Below are 22,115 nucleotides of genomic sequence, written 5' to 3' on the forward strand. Positions count from 1 at the left end.
TTTGTCTCACAGCAAAACAAATGCAGCTTCCGGTAACCGGATCCATTCTGGATACCTCCGGACACTTACACAAAACGCATCCTGGTATCCGGTGGCAGATGCCTTGCCGTATACCAGATCCGTGGTATCCAGCATTTGACACCTCGCCGGAAAGCATGCCTCCTGGAATCCGGGTATCCGGTACCGGATACCCCACCGGATACCTCATTCTGAGTTTCAAAAAAAAATGTAACAACTTGGGGGGTGCATTTTGTTCAACTAAGTGTGAAACACCTAAAAATATATTTGAAACTAACCAAGAAAATTGAACATTGCTGAAGGTATCCGGATGCAATTTTTAGAGATGTCTTTTTTTCTAGTAAATAATGTTAGCCTGGGCAGATTACTGTAGTAATATTCTGTGTTATTTTAGTTGTAAATATCCCCTTAAAGTTGAAATCTATGGGCATGTACTTTTGGTGAAAACATTTTTTAATTTCATATATATTTCATTTTAGATATTTAGCGTATTAAATGAAAACTATCAGTCCTGGTATGCTGCCATCGTTACGTTTCATCTTCATATTCCCAGTTTGTTTTAGCATAGTGGTTGAAGCTTTCGATTCCCCACATTGGTACAATGTGTGACGTCCATTGCTTGGTGTCACCCATCATGATATTGTTGGAATATTGCACAAAGTGGCATAACACCATACTCACTCTGACAAAAAAAAAAATGAGAGCCACAAGGCTCAGTTGGGCCAGAGGGGCGGTCGGGTAGCCTAGTGGTTAAAGCGTTCGCTCGTCACGCCGAAGACCCGGGTTCGATTCCCGACATGGGTACAATGTGTGAAGCCCATTTCTGGTGTCCCCCGCCGTGATATTGCTAAAAGCGGCGTAAAACCATACTCACTCACTCACTCACTCAGTTGGGCCCTTGTTTCTGGTGGGATTTAAAGATTATTTCGGAACAGTATCAGTACTACATGTAGACAGACAAGTTTCATTGAAGTTTGAAACAGAATATAATTGCCCCAAATAGGTGCATAAGACTAATGGCATCCACAGAAAACACCTAGTAAAGTAACAGCACATAAAAATATCAATTTAATTTTTCTACTAACATGAAACTAAAACTTTGTTCAATGAGCTGTATTAATTGTAGGAAAACATTCAGGGCATTAGTATATTTGATATATGTTCAGCACCTATGTTATGGCTGATGAATATTATATTTGTTTATGCTAATGAAGCAAATCAAAGAATTTAACAATAACAGGAAAAGCTGCCAAATAAATTGGTCAGGCAAAGTGTAATCATAATTAAAGTAGTTCTATTCGGTTTTGGAATATTTCCTATTCGAATACTCATTTGATTGTTATAAAGTTAAACAGTATAGGATCTAACGTCTTCTTCTAAATACAGTGGAACCCAACTTTGACTTGCGTGACATAATTGAATCATACCTCAAATTCTTTATGCATTGTTATGCATCTGCACAGAGTGGTCAAAGTTCTTGTCACACACATCCAAAAAATTCAGTTGAGACATCAGGTTGTATCCAGACAAACTGTCTGATAATCTCAGTTAGTTTCCAACCACACTGACTGTTATGCTACTTATCAAGTCAGTTTACTATGTAACATGTTTAGAGGAAATGTATCTTTCCATAATAGCTTTTTCTACTTATCTACTTATCAGCCAATCTTGAGGGCTTTATCAGATATAAAATAATAACAGTTTTGAAATGCAATTCTCCCTACAAAGACATTTAACATTTGATATACATAAACTGTACACAAAACCATAAGTGTTTATTAAGTGTACCTACTATCATGATGCTAATATACAAGGTGCACATAAAAACACACATGCATGTACTGGTACATTGCCAAACATACTTGAAAAATTTAGTATAAAATGTATATTTATATACTTATCCTATCTCACACTATTCATTTCTCTTTCTTCTTTCGATTCAGAGTGGAAACGTTTCTGAAATAAAAGTTTCCAGCTTCTAAAGTTAATAAACCCTGTCATACCTCACATCGTCACGGTCACCTCCCAGATCTGGGTCATGCGCGCTATGCATGCTGGTTGACCTTCTTGCACTGATCACGTGTCTATCCCAGTCAACTCATTTTCTTTCAATAGCATATAGACTAAGGAATTGCGATGTGGGGATGGACGGGTGGGCATATAACGTGTGAGATACGATTAGTATATAGATATACAATTTATAATACAATTTTCAAATTTTTAAACTTATCCTATCTCACACTATGCATTTTATCCCACGGTTGGATGGTGGGGCGCAACTCCCTTGTCTATAGATCACAACCGTCAGATAATTACGAGGAAGCTGGAACTTAACAGTGGTACAATACTTAATACAGTAACACAGTTCAATGTCGTAAGACAAAAAACAAAACAAAAAAACAACAAAAAACAACTCGTAGACAGGATAAGAAGAACACTTTCAAAGAATGTTGAGATCCTGATACGCGGACAATTGAAACACAATAAGTCGGGAACAATATGTGTAACATGTTCAAACGTAAGGAAGCGTAATCGCACGTCTAAAACTAACGAGTACGACTTATATTCCAGAGAGTATGCATCCAGTCGTCGAATCTACAAGACGGGGTATTCCTATCTCCAGAGGACGATAGGTTGGACCCGCTCGGCATCTCTTTTATTGCTTCGTCAAACCCTCAATCATCTCAGTGATTGAATCGATGGGTAAAAAAAGAGGAGAGGAAACGATCGACAATATCCACAAAAAGGATCATTGATCCGTTACTCAACACACATACCTAAAGTAGAGGTGTTTGAAATAAGGGATCGGGACACCGAAATCGGCCGCGTCTAATGACGACTTCAAGTTGAAGACCAAGGTATCTACAGACGAGTGATTATATCCTCCAACCGGATACTCAGTCTGGGAAGCCCGAATGAATACAATAAACACCAATAACCATAACTTCTTTGATGGGCATTTAGAAGTTGGAGTACTAAGTAAGGATAAGAATTTATGGATGAACAACTTCTTTATTACAATTAAGAGCGACGTTTCGGTGTAGGTTCTAACACCGTTATCAAGCAAGTGATTTACAGAGTGCAGTAAGCAAGTATATATACACATCGGAGGCAATGTTTATACAGTAGGGTAGATATACTGGAGTAGCGAAGCCTGCTGTGTACACACAAGGGCAGTGATGATGACCATGGGTGAAGTCAGTGCCATGATACAAAGGATGAAGCCAGTAATGTAAACAACGGGATTATGGCTGATTGGGGTCTTTGATGAGTTGATGGTACGTCAGGGGGTATGTAATAGCCTTGGTCACGGTTGATTGAGGGCTGAAGTCTTTTGATGTTGATGGCTTCTTGTAGTTTCCTGATCACAACCCTCCGATGAACTGGAGACGTTGTGTTGGAATAGTTTCGATGATCCAACCTAGTTGATGAAGTAGGTGTTGAGAAAAATCGAGGTGATGAAATGGAGTGTTTGAATCCTTGTTGGCTTGAATGCAGTCGTCGATGTACATCTTGAAGACGATGCCTCGAGTGTGTAGGAACGTGACGATGGGTTTTGTGAGGTGAGTAAATAGCCGAGGGGCCGAAGAAATTCCAAATGGGAGCACTCGCCATTGGTAGTATTGGCCTTGGAACACAAACCGAAGAAAATGGCGGTGCTCTGGCAGGATAGGGACGTGTAAGTACGTGAATAATCGTTCGTAGTGGCACAATTGATGTCAAGCGAAAGTGTGGAGGAGTCTCTAGGTACAGTTTGTTAAAGTTTTTCATGTTAAAGATGAGACGTAGTTGAGGACTGTTTTTTGGGGGGAACCAGAAAAATTGGAGAATAGAACCCAGGTGTCAGTGGCCGAGTGCCCAGACACTATTGCGTTCTTTACAAGTAACGTGTTTATGGCGTCTATGGGACCGGAAGTTGTTTGGCTGGATACAGATGTTGAGGCGTGGTGACACATATGGGTCGTCTAGGATGGTCCAGTTAAAAGCGAACGTGCCTAGTCTTCCGCCTACGATGGCTGGAGTCGGAAGGTCCCATTCGTTCTGCTGTTGTAGTGAGTCCTTTGGGGCTAGTGTCTCCTGACTTAGGTGAGTTAGTGTTTCCTTTAGTCCCTGAAAAGGAGACGGTGCGTCCACCTGATTTTCCTCCTCGATGATTTTGGCGTGCTCGGCCAAGGCCACGAAAATAAGCAGACCTATTACTCAAAACTTCTCTAAGGTCTTGTTGAGAAGGAGTAAAGGTTGGTCGTCTTCGGTCTTTCCTTGGTTCTTCCAGTTGATTTCTCTGGAGACGAAGTAGGTCAACAGTGACTTGCAGGGAAGTGGCTCTTCGGACTTCATGGGCGACCTCCTGTATGCGCCCAGCAAAAAGGGAGGGTGTTGACCATAACATTTGGTACAGCCTGTTCTTAAGTTGATCATCCCATGTGCAATGTTGTAACACCCCACGTCTACAAAGAGTAGTGATCCCGCATGGTGAGCAAGGGGGTCTAGTATAGCTGTCGTTTTATCCTGGATGAGGGTCACAGCACCTCGAATACAGGATTCTTCCGAGGAAGATGCATGAGCTAGAGCCGATGAAAGTGCTTCAGTTGCTGATAAAATAGTGGAGATCAACGGGAGGGTGCTTCGAACAGTGGTGTCGAGGTGAACAAGGTCCCTATCATCTACTGAAGAAGCTGAGTATGAACACTTAGGAGCTAATGTTGCAATGTCACCATCTAGTTCGGGAGCAAGCCATGAGTCCCTGCATCCGCCAATACAAAGCATGGAGATTGAAGCCGATCCCGAAGACAGCGAAAGGATCCAAATGCCTTGACTAAATGGTGGCCATATCCTGTAGGACTGGCCCCGGAGGGGATGTGATGTTCGGGGATGGGGCTGGAAGGAACAACAAATGATGATACAGTGTCCTCCGTTGAAGTGCTTTTCAACAATTGTAACTTATCTGCTATCCAGATAAGTACAGTGATCGGATCCGCTATGTCCAGGCTCCCAGAAGACGAACTGGGGAGGTATAGTGGTCTGATGACTCTGATTCTGGTGGTTGATCCACTGAAAGGGATGTAGTGGGTGTCGATGCAGATGGAGGTACCGTAGTTGGTACAGCAGGTGCCGGTTGGGGAAGACACGCTGCTGTTACAGCCTGTGACAGAGAACGAATCTGTTCTGCTGGATTCAGAGGCACTCATGAAGAGCAACCTCCTCGTGGTGAGTGCTGGGTAGCGCTAATAGCTCTTCCCCCGTTTAGACCCGGGGTAGAATATGTCCACAGCACCCCATTGCTGGTGGTAAAAGGGGACCAAATTTTGGCCAACCCGCTTGCCGTGGGTTGTGCCCCTGTGTCAGTGGAGGACGGGATTCTGGTGGTTAAGGGCACTTGAGCCAGGAACCGGTGTACCTTTTGCCCAACACAACACTTTGACCCTTACTTCACCTAGACGGGTGGTAGAATTGGCCTGATTCTATCAATCGGCTGGTCACGCCATGACCTGTGCATGGAAAAGTCATTTTTGGATAATATCACAGCAATTTCTTTGATATATAAATCGTTTTCTTAAAATGATTGTATTCTTCACATTGCCTTGAGTTCTATGCCAGAAGGTGGTGGCTCATGGGCCAATCTGGGGATATGGACTGCTGAATTCTGTGTTTCTTAAGAAAAATGCTATGGGCCGAACCAGCCTGACATTTCTTCTTTTAGTAACAACAGCTATTTATGTCTCTGTTTCTGGAGTATCACGTCCATGTAACCCTGGTGTTTCGCAGGCTGGCTTCCACTGTGGCACCGTCATTGTTGACACTCGATGGTGGGTGGGGAGCATGGATGCTGAATCATATAATTCCTATCATGTCTCAACCAAATTCTTCTGGTTCAACCCAAAACTACAAAGTTAACGTCGACACGTTGATGCTTTGGCCTCTGATGAGGATGTATCAAATGGTGTTGTGGATTCGTGGCCAAGATTTGTTGTCATTGCTCCTGCTGATGGCGATACACTAAAATTAAACCCTTTTGCGATCTCCAAGGGCATCCAAGGTGTCTGTGGAGACGTAAAGAATGTTACGCGCCTTTGAAATGGCTCAATCCTAGTTGAGTGTGCATGGAGGCAACAATCACTTAACCTTCTGTCGTTACAGCAGTTTGTTAACGCCAAGGTTGTTGTCTCGGCACAGAAGACATTGAACTCTACATGTGGACTTATCAGAGATCGCGCTCGTTGTCTGGCTGACATGAGCGAAGAGGAAATTACGGATGAATTGAGAAGTCAAGGTGTAACTGCTGTTAAGCGGTTTTCAAAGAAACAAAAATATGGAACTATAACAAAAATAAATACATATCTGTTTACTTTCTCTCTTACAGTTCTTCTAAAGTCTATTAAAGCAGGTTACTTCAACATCGGAGTGGAGGTATATGTACCTAATCCACTCCGTTGCTACAAATGCCAAAAGTTCGGACACGGTTCCAAGTTTTGCAATAAAAATGAACCATGCTTCTGCTGTGGTGGTGCTCATGAGAGCTCAGACTGCACAGAAAACATCAAGTGTGCCAACTGCACACCGTGGGCACATGGCTTCCTCGAAATCTTGTCCATTATTTATCCAGGAGACTAAAATCTTAAAAATTAAACATACCAACAACATCTCGTGTCTTGATGCAAAGAAATTGGTTCCAACTGTATCTCAATCTCCATCCAAAACATATTCAGCTGCAATTTCCTCCCCTGCTCTTGTACCCAAAGTCACAACTTTTTCGATCTCATGCCAAGCAACTATCTCTTGGATAAAGCATGATCAGATACTCCTTGACGACCATTCTCAGACATGTCAGCATGAGCCACTAAGATCATCATCTTCCTCTCAGACAGACGCTCAGCCCATACAAGACAAACGAATTGAACTAGTGCAATAATATGACACTCAAGCAGTGGGCGAAGCCCACTTTACAAAAAGGAAAAGAAATTTGGAGGTGCCTTCTCCTCTTACAACCCCTGTAGAGGTTCATAATCCATATGAACCTATGCAGATGAAGGTTACTCCCTCTCTGCTTGCTCATGGGGATGGGCCTCCTTCCCGTTCAAGGTCACCAGTTTAGCCACCATGAGTGGCATTCTTAATATTGTCCAATGGAATTGCAGAGGACTGCGGAATAATTTCAGTGATTTGCAGTTATTAATTCAGGATTATAAGCCATCAGCATTTTGTCTACAAGAAACCTACTTAAAAAATACTGACCATATTGACATTAGACAGTACGTTTCACATCATTTCTTTTCTCCTCCAGGGCTTAAAGCCAATGGAGGGTCTTTAATCTTGTTGAGGCAGGGTGTGATTCACAGTCTTGTCCCTCTGAATACACCACTTCAAACTTTTGCTGTTGGTTTAACTTTAAACATTGTTTTCACATTATGTTCTCAATATGTATCTTCACATCATTGATCTTCAAGCATTTTATGACCACCTCCCCAAGCCATGTGTCATTATGGGAAATCTAAATGGACATAATCCACTTTGGGGTAGTGATGTTACTAACAGTAAAGGGAAGATATTGGAAGACTTTATTTCGAACAATGATTTATGTATTTTAACGATGACTCAAAAACCTATTTACATCCTGGTACAGGCACCTATTCGTCTCTTGATTTATCACTCACAAACTCTGAACTTCTAAACGAATTGGAATGGTCAGTCCATGACGACATCTGTGGAAGTGACAATTTTCCAACTATTCTTCAAACAATAACTCTGTCTGCTGTTCCTTCATCATCAAGATGGAACTTCACTAAAGCTTATTGGCCTTTGTTCGAGTTACTCTGTACAAGCAAATTAAATCCTGGTCTTTTTGTTGATGTTCCTGATTCAATAAAAGTATTTTCTGATGAACTAAATAACATAGCTGATGAATGTATTCTTAAGTCCTCTGTAAATCCACACATCGGTAAACCATGGTTTAATGATACTTGCAAACAAGCTAGGAAGGCACGGAAGAAAGCTGAAAAATATTTCCGTAACTATCCTATGGAACATAATTTAAATAAATTAAAATTTTTAAATGCTAAGGCACGACGTACATTTAAGCAAAATAAATGTGTGTCTTGGCAAGCTTACGTTTCAAAAATAGATTCCCGAACGCCCATGTCCAAGGTATGGAACATGATTAAAAAAATCAAAGGTAAGGGATCAACGTCTGGTATCCACCATATTAAAAATTGGAATGAATTGTTAACTAATACCTCTGATATTACTAATAAACTGAGTGAAACTTTGGCTGAACATTCTTCCTCTTCCAACTGTGTCCCTCAATTCCAAATATACAAGAAAAAGCAGGGGGAAAAATAAATTTAAATCAGATAATGGGGAAGATTACAACGAAATATTTTCTATTCATGATCTACATACTGCTCTTGAACAAGCTCACGATACTGCTATAGGGTCTGATAATATACATTATCAACTCCTGAAGCACTTACCAGCATCATGATTTAGAAACACTGTTGAATATTTGTTTATGAAATTTGGACGTCAGGAAGTTTTCCACCTTCTTGGCGTGATGCCATAGTTATTCCAATACCTAATCCCGGGCGAAATCATACCGACCCTTCAAATTACCGACCAATTTCAATGACAAGCTGCGTTTGCAAGACCATGGAACGCATGATAAATAATCGTCTAGTTTGGTACTTAGAAACCAATGATCTCATAACAAATATTCAATGTGGTTTTCGTAAAAACAGAAGTACCATCGATCATTTAGTACGTTTAGAATCATTTGTGAAAAACGCCATAATAAACAAACAACATGCAGTGTCTATCTTTTTCGATCTCGAAAAAGCATATGACACTACATGGAAACACGGGATTTTAAAAGATTTACATGATTTTGGATTGCGAGGCCGTTTGCCTCAATTTATATCCAACTTTTTAACAGACAGACAATTCAAGTTCGTGTGGGATCTACCCTTTCTGATCATTATAATCAGGATCAGGGTGTCCCACAGGGCAGTATTTTGTCACATTGTTCAGTATTAAAATCAATAGCCTCTCTAAGGTTTTAAACGATTCAATTGATGGATCGCTTTTTGTGGATGATTCAAAAATGGTCGCTAGAAAATGGCTGTAAATTTTCAAAATCAAAGACCAATTCACTTTTGTCGAAAATATAAGCCACATCAAGATCCTGAACTTTATTTGGATGGCACACCTATCAAAATTGCAAAAGAAGCCAAGTTCTTAGGACTTATTTTTGATAGCCACTTGACTTTTAAACCCCATATAAAATACCTTAAAACCAAATGCCTGAAGGCGCTTGACTTATTAAAAGTCGTTTCAAATTCTAAGTGGGGAGGTGATCAGAAGACCCTCCTCCAATAATATAGAACTCTCATCCGTTCAAAACTTGATTACGGCTCCATCGTGTATGGAGGAGCATGCAAAAAACAATCTAAAAATACTGGATTCTACTCACAATCAAGGACTAAGGCTCTGCCTTGGATCCTTAAGAACATCTCCCATTAACAGTTTATATGTAGAGGCTGACGAGTCATCACTTACACTCCGACGTATGAAATGATCTTTACAGTACATTACCAAATTATCTTCAAATCAATCTAATCCTGCATACGATTATGTTTTTCATCCCCTTTATGAAGAACTTTACCAAAATAAGTCCGCTCTTATTCCCCCTCTTGGAATAAGGGTAAAAACTGCCATTTTTTCTGCAAATATACATCTTGAAAATATATCTCGGCACCGCCTTCTGTCTTCACCTCCTTGGCAACTGGTAAGTTCCACATCATTCAAAGTACATTTGGGTCAACCCCTTTTTTAATCGTAGTATATTTGTTAGTTTTAATCGATAGCTGCAGTTGACTATAATCACCAGCGGCTAAAGGCATGGTGTAAATCCTGCTGAAGGAAGCAGAAGTATTGTCCCCACGGTCCCCAGTATGGTGGCCATACTTTGGTTGCTGGCGATCCCTAGCTCGTTTTCATCATGTTTTGTCATCTATAGTAATATTTTTTTATCGTTCAATACTAGTTTTAAATATGTCTGTGATACTCTAGTTATTTTACTGTCCTTTGCTGACAGGTATTTTAGAAAGATTACACGTATTTTGTATCTATGTTTAAATTGTTGTAGTCACGATATGGCTGAAATACTGTTGATGTGACTGTAAATCTTAACTCACTCACTGTGATTCAGAGGAAACGATCTGTAGGTGAACGTCAAATATTATTTATGCAGGTACAGTTTGAAGGTTTCATCTGGTAGATTGGAGCAGAGCTCGCAAAGCTCTAAAAAACTGCATAATCCACGACAATCCGAACATTTGGCATGAGGGTCAGACGGCGAGAAAACACGTCGGCACAAAGTGCAGAAAGGTCTCCGTGCGGACTGCTCGTCCATTATGAAGAATAACTATCCCAAACAGGGATATAAGTAAATTTGCAGGCAATTAGACGACAAAAATATGAAGATCGCTTGCAAGCGAAAAAGAAAAACCCAAAAAGGATTCCTGTAATAACAACACTTCACCACTGCGTGGCAATTTGAAAGAGAATGAGTTGTCTGGGATAGACACATGATCAGTGCCAGAAGGTCAACCAGCATGCATAGCGCGCATGACCCAGATCTGGGAGGTGACCGTGGCGATGTGAGGTATGACAGGGTATAACTTTAGAAGCTGGAAACTTGTATTTCGGAAACGTTTCCACTCAGAATCGAAAGAAGACAGAGAAATGCATAGTGTGAGATAGGATAAGTTTAAAAATATAATTTTTATACGCGTATGTACACGCTTGTACACATATACCTCTACATACCGGCATATCACACTTACAAGTGAGTGAGTTAGTTAAAATTTGACGTCGCATCGGCATTATTTCAGCCATATAGCGACGAGACCAAGTAAATACATTTTCAATTTAGTCATTAATGGAAAGTTTTATTTAAAAACAAGTTGTAAAATATAATTGAGCATACAGTTGAGCATTACAATATTATATATACAGTTTTAAAACACGGGGTATAGGCCACCAGTAACCAAAGCTAGGCCACCTCGTTGGGTACCATGGGTACTTGCAAACAATCATTAGACTCATGTAATTGTTCAAAAATACTTTACATACAAAAACAATTCTGTAATAGCATGGTTAATATCGGGAGATGTTTCAGCATTTCTGTTTTCACAGAATCAAAGTCATATCCTTTCATGACTCAGATAAGTGTGTAGTGATTAAAATTCACATAAAACTGATTCATGTCAAATCTATCCCGCACTAATGGCACCTTTTATGAAAATACCATTCATTACTTATTTGTGTGTGCAAATAATACGTATTATTATACAGCATGGATATGATATGAGAAAGCTTTTTATGGTTATGTTGAAAATTATGTACATGAAAACATTGAAATAATTCAATCAATACGTGCCTTTATCTCAGAATCTAGCAGATTTAATTAATCAAAATGGATTTCTCCTTCAATTATCTTCTTATAATCAGTTGATTACATTATTGCTCAACTGATAGTATTGCATTAGTATAGAATTAGTATTTTATTAATACTTATTCTGTGTTTGAGCAACATTTAGATAAGCCATCGGCTTGTTTGCAAATCCAGTTCATTATGAAATAAATATGCTTAAAACACATGTTGTCGAACATATTATTGCAGTAGTTACGATGTGAAAAGAAGAGCAGGTAGTGCCACTTCCAGACTTTCATCATCGAAAAGCTGTTAAGTTATTCGTTTTTCGAATAACGAAAACAAGCCAGCACCTGGTTCGTTATACAAAGGCTGTATATTAAACAACTACAGTAATGTGGTCAAATACCGGGTTCGTTATTTAGTTTATGTCCAACAATTCTATTAAATATAAGATAGTCTATGGTCTATCTCCCAACAACTGTTAAGCTATTCAGTACTTTTGAATAAGGAAAACTAACCAGCAACGTGTTCGTTATTCAGTTCATGTCCAAGAAAATATATAAATAAATAGAATAAAGAATCTGCTACTGTTTATATTTATGTACATATTCACAATAAAGACTTAAATTGTGGGAAAACCTTTGCAGAAGTAGCCCTCATTAAATATTGACTGTATTTTAGGACAAATTAACAAATATAGGAAAATTTAATTGTATAATGAGTGTTGCCTCTGCTCGTAGACCCTGCAACTGTATCTTCAACCACACCACCTATATCCGTTCCCACAGAAAAAAACCGTTTCTGGTCAGTGTCCATCATCACCCACTATAGAACAGAGTCTTACAATGTATCTGTATTTTCATGAATTACATAACTGGTCAGGAAATGGTGATGACAAATCACACAACTGCAGTAAGATGTCTTACTACACTCCGAATGTCTTATACTATGACATTAGATTTTTTGGGTTTGTAACTTTGATCGTCGACTACGACCTGGAATGGATCCCATGATTGTATTCATTATATAGGTGACAAGTTAACCTCACGTTTGTTTGCACAGTTCTAGACAACCACTTGCATGGTGCAGTAAACTTAGATTATGGTTCAGTAGAGTTCACGACTTCAGTTGACATAAGTGTACATTGTCTGTATAGATACATTGCCATTTAGTATTATAGCAGTCAGATGGATCAGGTTTGCATTGTGACGTATATAACTTTCTGTCGACAGCAAATTTACCTATGCAATGAACATAACTATCTGACGAAAGACTTGTTATAGAAAATACTGTCTGGGTAACTCACTACATTTAACTGTAATGAGTGTAAAAGAGTGTAAGTGGTATTGTAACCCTTTCCTTCAAATAAATTGAATACAGTTTGATCTATCCCCTTTTAGTTCGTTATTATTCATCCATAAACTGCCGGAAAAAATCCGACTGACTAGTGTTTTGACAAAGATGAGTGGTGTTGTTTAGATTCTAGTTGCTGGACAGCACTAAGTAACTAAAAACTGCTTGAACATAAATTAGACTACCTCACATTTGTCAATTTGTTGGACAGGAACTGAAAACTAAAATGCTGCAGTTTAATTTTTCGTTATTTAAAAGTATTGAAAAACTTAACAGCTTGTGGACGATGTAAGACGAATCTGCTGTCATATATTAAACGAGTTTCAGTGTATTTGACCACATTACTGTAGTTGTTTAATATACAGCCTTTGAATAACGAACTCGGTGCTGGCTTGTTTTTTGTTATTCGAAAAAACGAATAACGAATAACGAACCCGCTGCTAACTTCAGGCCCCTTATTGAATTATCCGGTGAGTTATCTGGTGCCGGATTCCAGGAGGCATGCTTTCCGGTGAGGTGTCCAATACCGGATACCACGCATCTGGTATCCGTCAAGGTATCTGCCACCGGATACCAGGATGCATTTTGGGTAAGTGTTCGGATACCGGAAACTGTATTTTGTTTGCTGTGTCTTCGCCTCCTTGGCAACTGATCAAGCCAGAGGTAGACCTGACTTTAACAACACAAAAGAAATCACAAACCAATCCACTAATCTATCAAGAATACAACCAACTGCGAAATAAATACACATACAAATCTATATTGACCGATGAATCCAAGGATGGTGACGCGGTGGCTAGCGCTACTATCATTTAATCTGGATCCATCTCGTCCAGGTTACTACATGACAGTTCAATTTTCACCGCAGAATCACATGCCATCTTAACAGCTCTTAAATATATTCAAAATCAATCTAAGCATAAGCAGTTCATAATATTTCCCGACTCTCTTTCGTGTCTTCAGTCTATCAAAAATATGTCATGTACCCATCCACTTTTAATCGACGTTGTTGAATTATATAAACACTCTTCAAAAAAAGAAACTTGACATAGATGTAAAACCAATTTTTGCCAAATCTCTAAAATAATTACATCAAATGAGAACCAAATAAGTCAAACAGAAAGATGATGTGTCTATAATTCGCGAAAACACATGCAAAGCACATAAACGTAGCGTTTGGGGGTCAATTTTAAAGCTTCATCCAAACGCAACCGCCTGTAAAAAACGTGCAGCACAGGATCCTGCATTTAGGCATGCAGGCCCCCCTGCTGAATGGGTATAAAAATCCACATCAACGGCTGTTCATACAGTCCTTATAACGGCAGTAGAGGCGGTGACAGAATGCCAAGACTGAATGCAGCTCAACGGAACAACGCCATTGGGAGATTACCACCTGCAGCAACTCAGCAAGAAGTGGGCAGGCACTTTGACGTATCCAGACAGACAATCTCCGCACTGTGGACCCGATACAACAACACCAACAGAGTTGACGACAGACCAAGGTCAGGAAGACCAAGGGTGACAACCCAAGCAGAAGATCGATACATCCGGCTGCGACACCTCCGAGACCGCACTACCACAGTCACGTCTACAACCACACATATCCCTGGGGTACGCAGAACATCAGATCAAACGGTACGCAGACTGAGGGAGGCTGGACTTTTTGCACGAAGACCTGTTCGACGTCATGTATTGACCCCACGTCATCTGGCGGACCGACAGCTTTGGTGCCAACAAAGGGTTAGATGGGCACGTGCAAGGTGGAGAAGTGTACTGTTTACTGACGAGTCCCGTTTCCTACTCACACGTGCTGATGGGCGCGCACGTGTCTACAGACGTCGGGGTGAACGTTACGTCCCCAACTGTGTGCAGCAGGTTGTCCCATTTGGCGGTGGGAGTGTCATGGTATGGGCCGGAATTCATCACGGTGGTAGGACGCCTCTCGTGCATGTGGCAGGTGCATTGACAGGTGTGCGTTACAGACACTTGATCCTACAGCCTTACGTTCTTCCTCACGTCAACGTTCATGGCGGACAGTTCCAGCAGGACAACGCTTGACCGCATATTGCACGTGTTTGTCAGGACTTCTAACAGCACAACAACATCCAGACATTACCTTGGCCAGCCCGGTCACCAGATTTGTCCCCGATTGAGCATCTGTGGGACGAGTTGGCTCGACGCGTTCGCAGAAGGAATCCACCGCCCCAAACACTTCCGTCGCTTCTTGATGCACTTCAGCATGACTGGCAGCACATCCAACAGCGTATTATTGACAACTTGATTGCATCTATGGGTGGTCGGTGTCAAGCGGTGATTGATGCACGTGGTGGGCAAAACTGACACTGACATTTTCTGTACCCCTGTGACATTAACTGTATCGTGTACGTGTGTCTGTGTAGGTGACACGATTAATGTTTAGAACATTGTGTACATTGATCTTCAAACAGTGTTTCAATTAAGGTTTATGTGTCCTATTTTGAAACAATCGCATTATATTAGATTTTGAAAGGAAGTGTCAAGTTTCTTTTTTTGAAGAGTATATAATGATCTCACTACGGGCCAATACGACATCGTTTTCTGTTGGTTACCCGGCCACGGTGGAATAACTGGTAAGACAATGGCTGATGCAGCTGCAAAAGCACCGCTCAACACATCTGTGACACCACTTCTACTTCCATACAATGATATTAAACCTGCACTTAGATCTTACATCAACAATCTTATGCAGGTATGAATAAATTACATGACATTAAACCAACTATCGGTTACACCTACACCCACAGTCCAGATTTGAAGAGGTCGTAATACGGCGATGTCGTATTGGCCACAGCAGATATACACTTGAACATTTATTGAAAGGTGAGGATCCTCCATTTTATTACCCTTGCGATGAGAGAATCACGATGAAGAATGTGCTGCTTGCATGTCTTGATCAAGGGATAAATATTTCAAATCTTCATCTGTCAAGGATCTTTTTAAAAATATTAGTTCTCTTTTAATCATTGCTTTTTTAAAAGAAATAGAATTGTTTGAACGTTTTGTGATTAATCTGTTTTGCAAAATAAGTAAATGTTGTTTTAAGTTTGGTAGATTAAATAAGCAACTGAGATTGTCAGTGGCTGTATCCTTGAAGGGGGTTAAATCGCTGTGAAATTATTGTCCCCCAGAGAGGGTACGTAAGTTCCACATCAATCGAAGTAAATTTTAGCCTACCACGATTTTAATCGTAGTATATTTGTTAGTTTTGGCTTAACTTGCATACAGTCGCCAGCGACTGAAGGGATGGTGTAAATCCTGCTGTATGGACCATGTAGGTAGCAAAGGTACTATAAGTCCCCATGGTCCCTAGTATGGTGATCTGCCTTCATTTCCTGGCGATCTATAGCCCGTTTTTACAATGTATTGTTCTTTTTAGTAATAGCTTTTATGGTCACATACTAGTTTAAAAATTATATCAGTGATAAGTCTAGTTATTTTACTGTCCCTTGTTGACAGGTTTTTATGGTTTACATGTATTTATTATATATAACTTTTGAAAGTCACGATATGGCTGAAATATTGCCGATGTGACTTAAAATCTTAACTCACTCACTCACTCACTCACTAGTATGGTGATCTCCCTTCAATTCCTGGCGATCTATAGCCCGTTTTTACAATGTATTGTTCTGTTTAGTAATTTCATGGTCACATACTAGTTTTAAAAAATATATCGGTGATAAGTCCTTTTACTGTCCTTTGCTGACAGGTTTTTAAATTGTCTAAATTAACATTTTCTTAATGTATTAATTGCTTTTGTCACGATATGGCTGAAATATTGCCGGTGTGACTTTAAATATTAAATCACTCACTCACTCATCACTTGCTTGATAACGACGTTAGAACCTACACTGAAACGTCGCTCTTAATTGTAATGAAGAAGTTGTTCATCCATATATCATATCCTGAATTCAAGATACAGCTCCCTTTCAACTTTTGTCATCACGACTTTCGTAAAGCCAAATGTTGACCTGACATTAACTAAACCTACGAAATCAGATATGAACCCACTTATTTATATGCAAGAATACAACCAATATGAAACACACTTACACTTACAAATCTTACATATAGATCTAAGAACGGTGACGCAGTTGCTAGTGCCACTGTCACTGGATCAAGAATATTATCTTCACGATTGCCAGATAACAGTTCCATAATTTTACGGCACTAAAATATATCAGGAACCAATCTAAACATAAACAATTTATTTTGCGCCTTTTATTTAAAATCACTCACTCTATATTGATACACAATGTATATACACCGAAACATTAACATGCGCACTTTTGTGTGCAAATCCACAAACATATGTGTACTATAAAAGTACATAGTATATATGGTATATATGTAAAACAATTGAACTCACAAAAGGTATGCCTCTTTCACCAGACTCAATAAGAATTGACTTGGATGAAATTATGCAACTTTTACATCTGCAGAGGAAAGTAATTCCTGCCTCCTGCACAGAACACACCTGGCATGCTAGATTTGACCTCTCTATTATCTGTCACTTGTTGATCCACCATAACTGTCATTAACATAGATAACAAGACCTCGATGAGAACAACCATTCATAGTTTTCAGAGTGGTAAGCTATATATATTGCCTGGCTTACGAATCGGTGTCTCAGTTGCCTCCAGAAACACCCTTGTTGATGGGAAGCTTTCCTTGAAATTTTCTGGCATTTTATCATGAACTGTATCTTGTTATGTCCATACGTTCAATTGGAAGTACAAAAGGTTTGTCAAAGTGAGAACTAATGTTGATAAATAGCTGATCTTCTGGTTGTGTCACAGAACACTGGCATGAATGATGATTGACACAGGGACCTAGTACTTGAAAGAAAGACATAAAATGGTCACAATTGCCAAAACCAGAGTAAGACGAAACGGTTTTGTCATTATCTCTTATATGATGAATTGAGAGTCTGGAGCTTAATTCCGAGAGCAAACTGCACTATGTGGCCACAACTTCTTTATGATCAACAGCATCTTACTGGCAAATAACCTCATCGCACCCAGGTGAACAAATTTCGCCCTCACAGACCAGATCAGGAGCATCCTCTACATCTATAATATAGTGTCTAGTTTTTCTTGGTTTACTCACTTTCTTAAAGGAGAACACTGTTGGTATTGCACCCCTCTTCAGTCTTTACTTTCCTGTAAAGAAAATATATGGAAATTATTTCAATATATCCTCTTCAATATAACATCTTTTATTATTATGTCACCTGAATAACTTGATATAATAGTATGCTAACTGATAGATCATTATCCATATTCATCTACAATATGTGCATATAGGCCTACTCAAGACTGGCATAACTGGTGGGTATAATTTAATTAATCAAAGATCACGTTCAAGACTATACGACTGAATGTTCTTCATTGCAATACACATCATTAAAATTTGGTCAAACACAATTATTTATGTCAGTAAAATTTTGCACAGAGGATGACTGATTTTTTTATGCCAATATTTGGGAAAGTCAATTGTGCACCCAGATCATAAAACATACTGTGACTAATCCACTATATTCATGATGGGTTTACACATTAAAATTACTGAAGATTGTATTTCATTTGGATATTCACCAATACCAGTCTTGTGACGTACAGGAAAATAATAGCATTTGTTCGTTCACTGGTTACTAACTTCGTTGCTGATGATGACTGCCGGTGTCCGATGGCTTGTTGTCGCTGTCAAGGAGGTGATTACGACAAACCACTGAGTAGTGACTTGGTTTCAATAATTTCTTAAATCCCGGATCCTCTTTCCTGATCGCCACAAACTTCATGCACAAATCCAGATCGTGATGAAAACTGTGGCCGTCAGAACGACTGACACATTACGGTACACAACAGCGCAAGGCATTTTATATGTAAATAACAACATACGGAGCTTGTAACAAGGACGGAAATTCCCCAATGCCCCCTGGGCCGCGTTTTCATTACGGTGTTTGCCATTGTTTGCAGTCTTTTTCCAGTGTTGATAACCCGATGGTTTTAAAATTCCAAGTACATCGAAATCTGCGTTATGTCAATCCAATGTTAAATCAGAACATAATGTAAGTAAACTCCCTGCAATTTAACCTAGACAATATCGCTATAGTTTTATCTGTATTCATTTATAAGCCAGACATTAGTGTACTAACTGCCTCATTTAGAGCTGTGCCGTCTAGAAATAGTTCGGTGTCATCCCCGTACTGATCTATTACGTGCTCACTTTCTCCAAGAACTATTCTTGTTATATTTGTATTATTTCTTATCATTATCCCAAGTATTTCTGCGACAAAAAGAAACAAATATGGGGACATCGGATCTCCTTGTCAACATCCTCTCTCGACTTATGTTTCTTATATTCAAATAGATATATATGCACGCCAGGAAGAATGTACAACAAGAAGGTTTTGTCTCATTACTTTATAAAACAAACATAGAAATGAATTCTTGGTGAAAAGGCAGGACATTCGAAACACTCAAAAGTAACAGCAGTCCATAAAGAGTGGGAGGAATAAAGCCATTAGTATTGCCCCGAAGGTAAATCCTTCGTGTAACCACGCTCATTGATGAGTCGTTACATCCCCAGACATTAACTCTGAAATTGTTCCATCCCCGCGACAGCAACGGTATCGACGGCAGTCAACAGTGTTTTTGCGATTGAGGGAACATGGTTAATGAGCACGTCCACCCAACAGTGGAATGACCATGACTACATGGAGCGAAATTGATACTAAAACGCCACTCTCATTGAATATATATGTTTTAACCTTGAATAATGGTGTGCTTTCTTTTGGATGTGCGTTGATACACAGGTGATCAGTATCGTCTGTCCGTCACAAGTCGTGAGAAAGGAATATTCAGTCTATTTATAAAAAAAACACTGTAATAGTATTGACCAATAGCTGATGCAATATACATTGTGACGACCTTACCCGAACAAATAGCATTTCGCACTTCATCACTGACACTGGCAAGTTCATCAAACGTGTTGAGGAGAAACACCTTACTCTTGTCATCTACTAGAGCTGCCACTTCCTCAAATTTTATCGAACCTCCGATGCCAACAAATATGAAATCAACACCCATATTCCTTGCCATTCGGGCTTCCTCTATTGTTTTAGCTATATTCTTTGAATATCCATCAGTTATCAAGACAGCTTTCAACAAAGTATTTTGACGTGATTGTTGAGAGAACATATATCTCAATGTCTTAAGAGCCATGTTGGTGCGCGTTCCGTCACGAGGCTGAGCTGCAGCGAGGACAAAGTTACTAAAGGTGTCAGGATCTGCTGGTTTGTCCAATTCGGTAATGACGCTTACATCTGAACTAAACACTTCGACTCCAACATGTAGGTGTCTGAAAGATGGAGCAGTCATTTGCAGTGTGGCAGTATTTACCACAACAAAAGCTTTCTGCTGAAGAAATGCTGATTCTGAGACACTTTCAGATCCATCCAAAAGGAAAACCAGATCAGTCTGATAAGGACAACCTGAAAAAATATACAAACATAGTTTTACGTATATACCGTAATGTATAGACGTCTTAATGTGTATTAACATTAAAGTAAAAACTAGGAGTAGGTGAGTTAAAAAAATTAAAAATGAAGCCACATCAATGATATAGAAACCTGTCAATAAAAGACAGTAAAATAACTTGACTTTCCCACATTTATATCATTTAAAACAAGTATGCAACGATATAAAATGTAACTATACATAACAATACATTACAAACAGGCCATAGATCATCAGCAACCAAAGTTGCTGAAACCCCGGGGACCTGCGGTACCTCTGGCACCTCTGATACCCCGGCAGGATTACACCATCCTTTCAGCAGCTGTCTATTGTTGTTTAATTTTGCCGAATAACACACATTCTATCATTAAAAGGGTAGCAGTTCAACAAGTACTTTGCGTGACGTGGTCTCACTTTCCCCCTCAAGGCAACAATCTTACAATACTTGTACCCTTTCCAAAGACAACAGCTGAATGGGCGCTATATTTCAAGATATATTTTTGCAGCAGAAATATCTTATTATGTTTTTGTACCAAGGGGCGGAATAAGAGATGTATTTTATTGTAGAAATCATCATAAAGAGGATTAAAAGCAGACTGGATTGGATTAAGTAGAATGAAATTTAGTAATCAGCCTCCAGATACTGTGAACCGGCAAGGTTCTGAAAGCTCAAAGACGAAGCCTCAGACTAACTTTATCAAGCTCCACTATAAACGTTTTACCTGTATCCACTTTGAATTACAGATTTAATTACATTGTGTACAACAGGATGGCGACGGGAATAATGTTCAGGGATTTTTTGGCCTCCCTTTAGAATTGTTTGAACAACTGTTTTATTGAGTTGATCTGAAAAAAAGTGAATCGGATCTTCAATATGTTTTGAATATTCAGAGATTAATTTTGCTGTATATAGTCTTTCATACAATGATTCCTAGCTTTAACAATGGTGGGGAAGTGATCGCTTCCACAGAGGTTATCAAGGACCAACTATTCAACGTCTTTAATAGGTTTGAATCCTTGTGGGACAGTTTAAGCCCTGAATACGTTCCAGTATGGTGTGGGGAGGGGTGGGGAGGGGGGGGGGGGGGGGCAGTTGCCCCCCTGGATTTTTTATTGAAAACATTTTTCCTTGTGAAAGTTAACTTGATTAGGAAATGAATAATCTTATTTGCCCTTCCCTGTCAGAAAAAGTTAACTGCGGCCTTGATGTCATTACAAATACTTACATTATTGTCAAAAATGAATTGCTCAAGTACCTTCCCTCATTGTGTGTGTTCACAGGTCCCCAAAGAAGGTTGAGCCCATTCAGATAACGCATGATTATGCATGGTTTCGGGAGCAGATCATATAGTTTTAGAAGAGAGGATTGTCCATGTGGAGCGAGCGGAGGAATATACAATGAGCACAGTTTGAATACACAGTGCACACTTAGATGAACAGCACCAGCACCACGGAAGTAAATGACACCCTGCCTCACTAAAATAAAAGTTCCTCCAGAAGTTTTATCCCCTGGTGAAGAAAAGGAGCGATGACAGTTGTACAGCATTATATCAAATGTATCGGTATGTTTCATATACGTCTTTTGGCGACAAACTTTTTATGGTTTACAGTCTTGTATTATCAATTATTTATGAATCCTCTGCATTTCCACCGAATCAAACTTGCTTTTTATTAAATTGTTGGCGACATGTAGGCTCAGATGCTGCGTCAAATGGATCTTGTGTAGGATTCTCTGTTTGAGCGGCTGATTAACTTAT

The 22,115-nt window shown here is 39.5% G+C and overlaps 1 protein-coding gene and 1 pseudogene across 1 annotated transcript in view; both read right to left on the bottom strand.

Annotated features, from left to right (window-relative positions):
* Nucleotides 1-22,115, bottom strand: part of LOC139455020 (serine-rich adhesin for platelets-like) — a 342,468-nt gene that overhangs the window by 183,657 nt on the left and 136,696 nt on the right. The window contains exon 3 of the mRNA XM_071236605.1: nt 19,776-20,333. Coding sequence (XP_071092706.1) covers nt 19,776-20,333 — 558 coding nt within the window. The remainder of the gene's footprint in view (nt 1-19,775; nt 20,334-22,115) is intronic.
* On the bottom strand, nt 17,342-18,736 carry LOC139455684 (uncharacterized; annotated as a pseudogene).

Source organism: Haliotis cracherodii, unplaced genomic scaffold (assembly GCF_022045235.1).
Source record: "Haliotis cracherodii isolate W230 unplaced genomic scaffold, xgHalCrac1.p SCAF_11, whole genome shotgun sequence".
Classification (NCBI taxonomy): Eukaryota; Metazoa; Mollusca; class Gastropoda; order Lepetellida; family Haliotidae; genus Haliotis; species Haliotis cracherodii.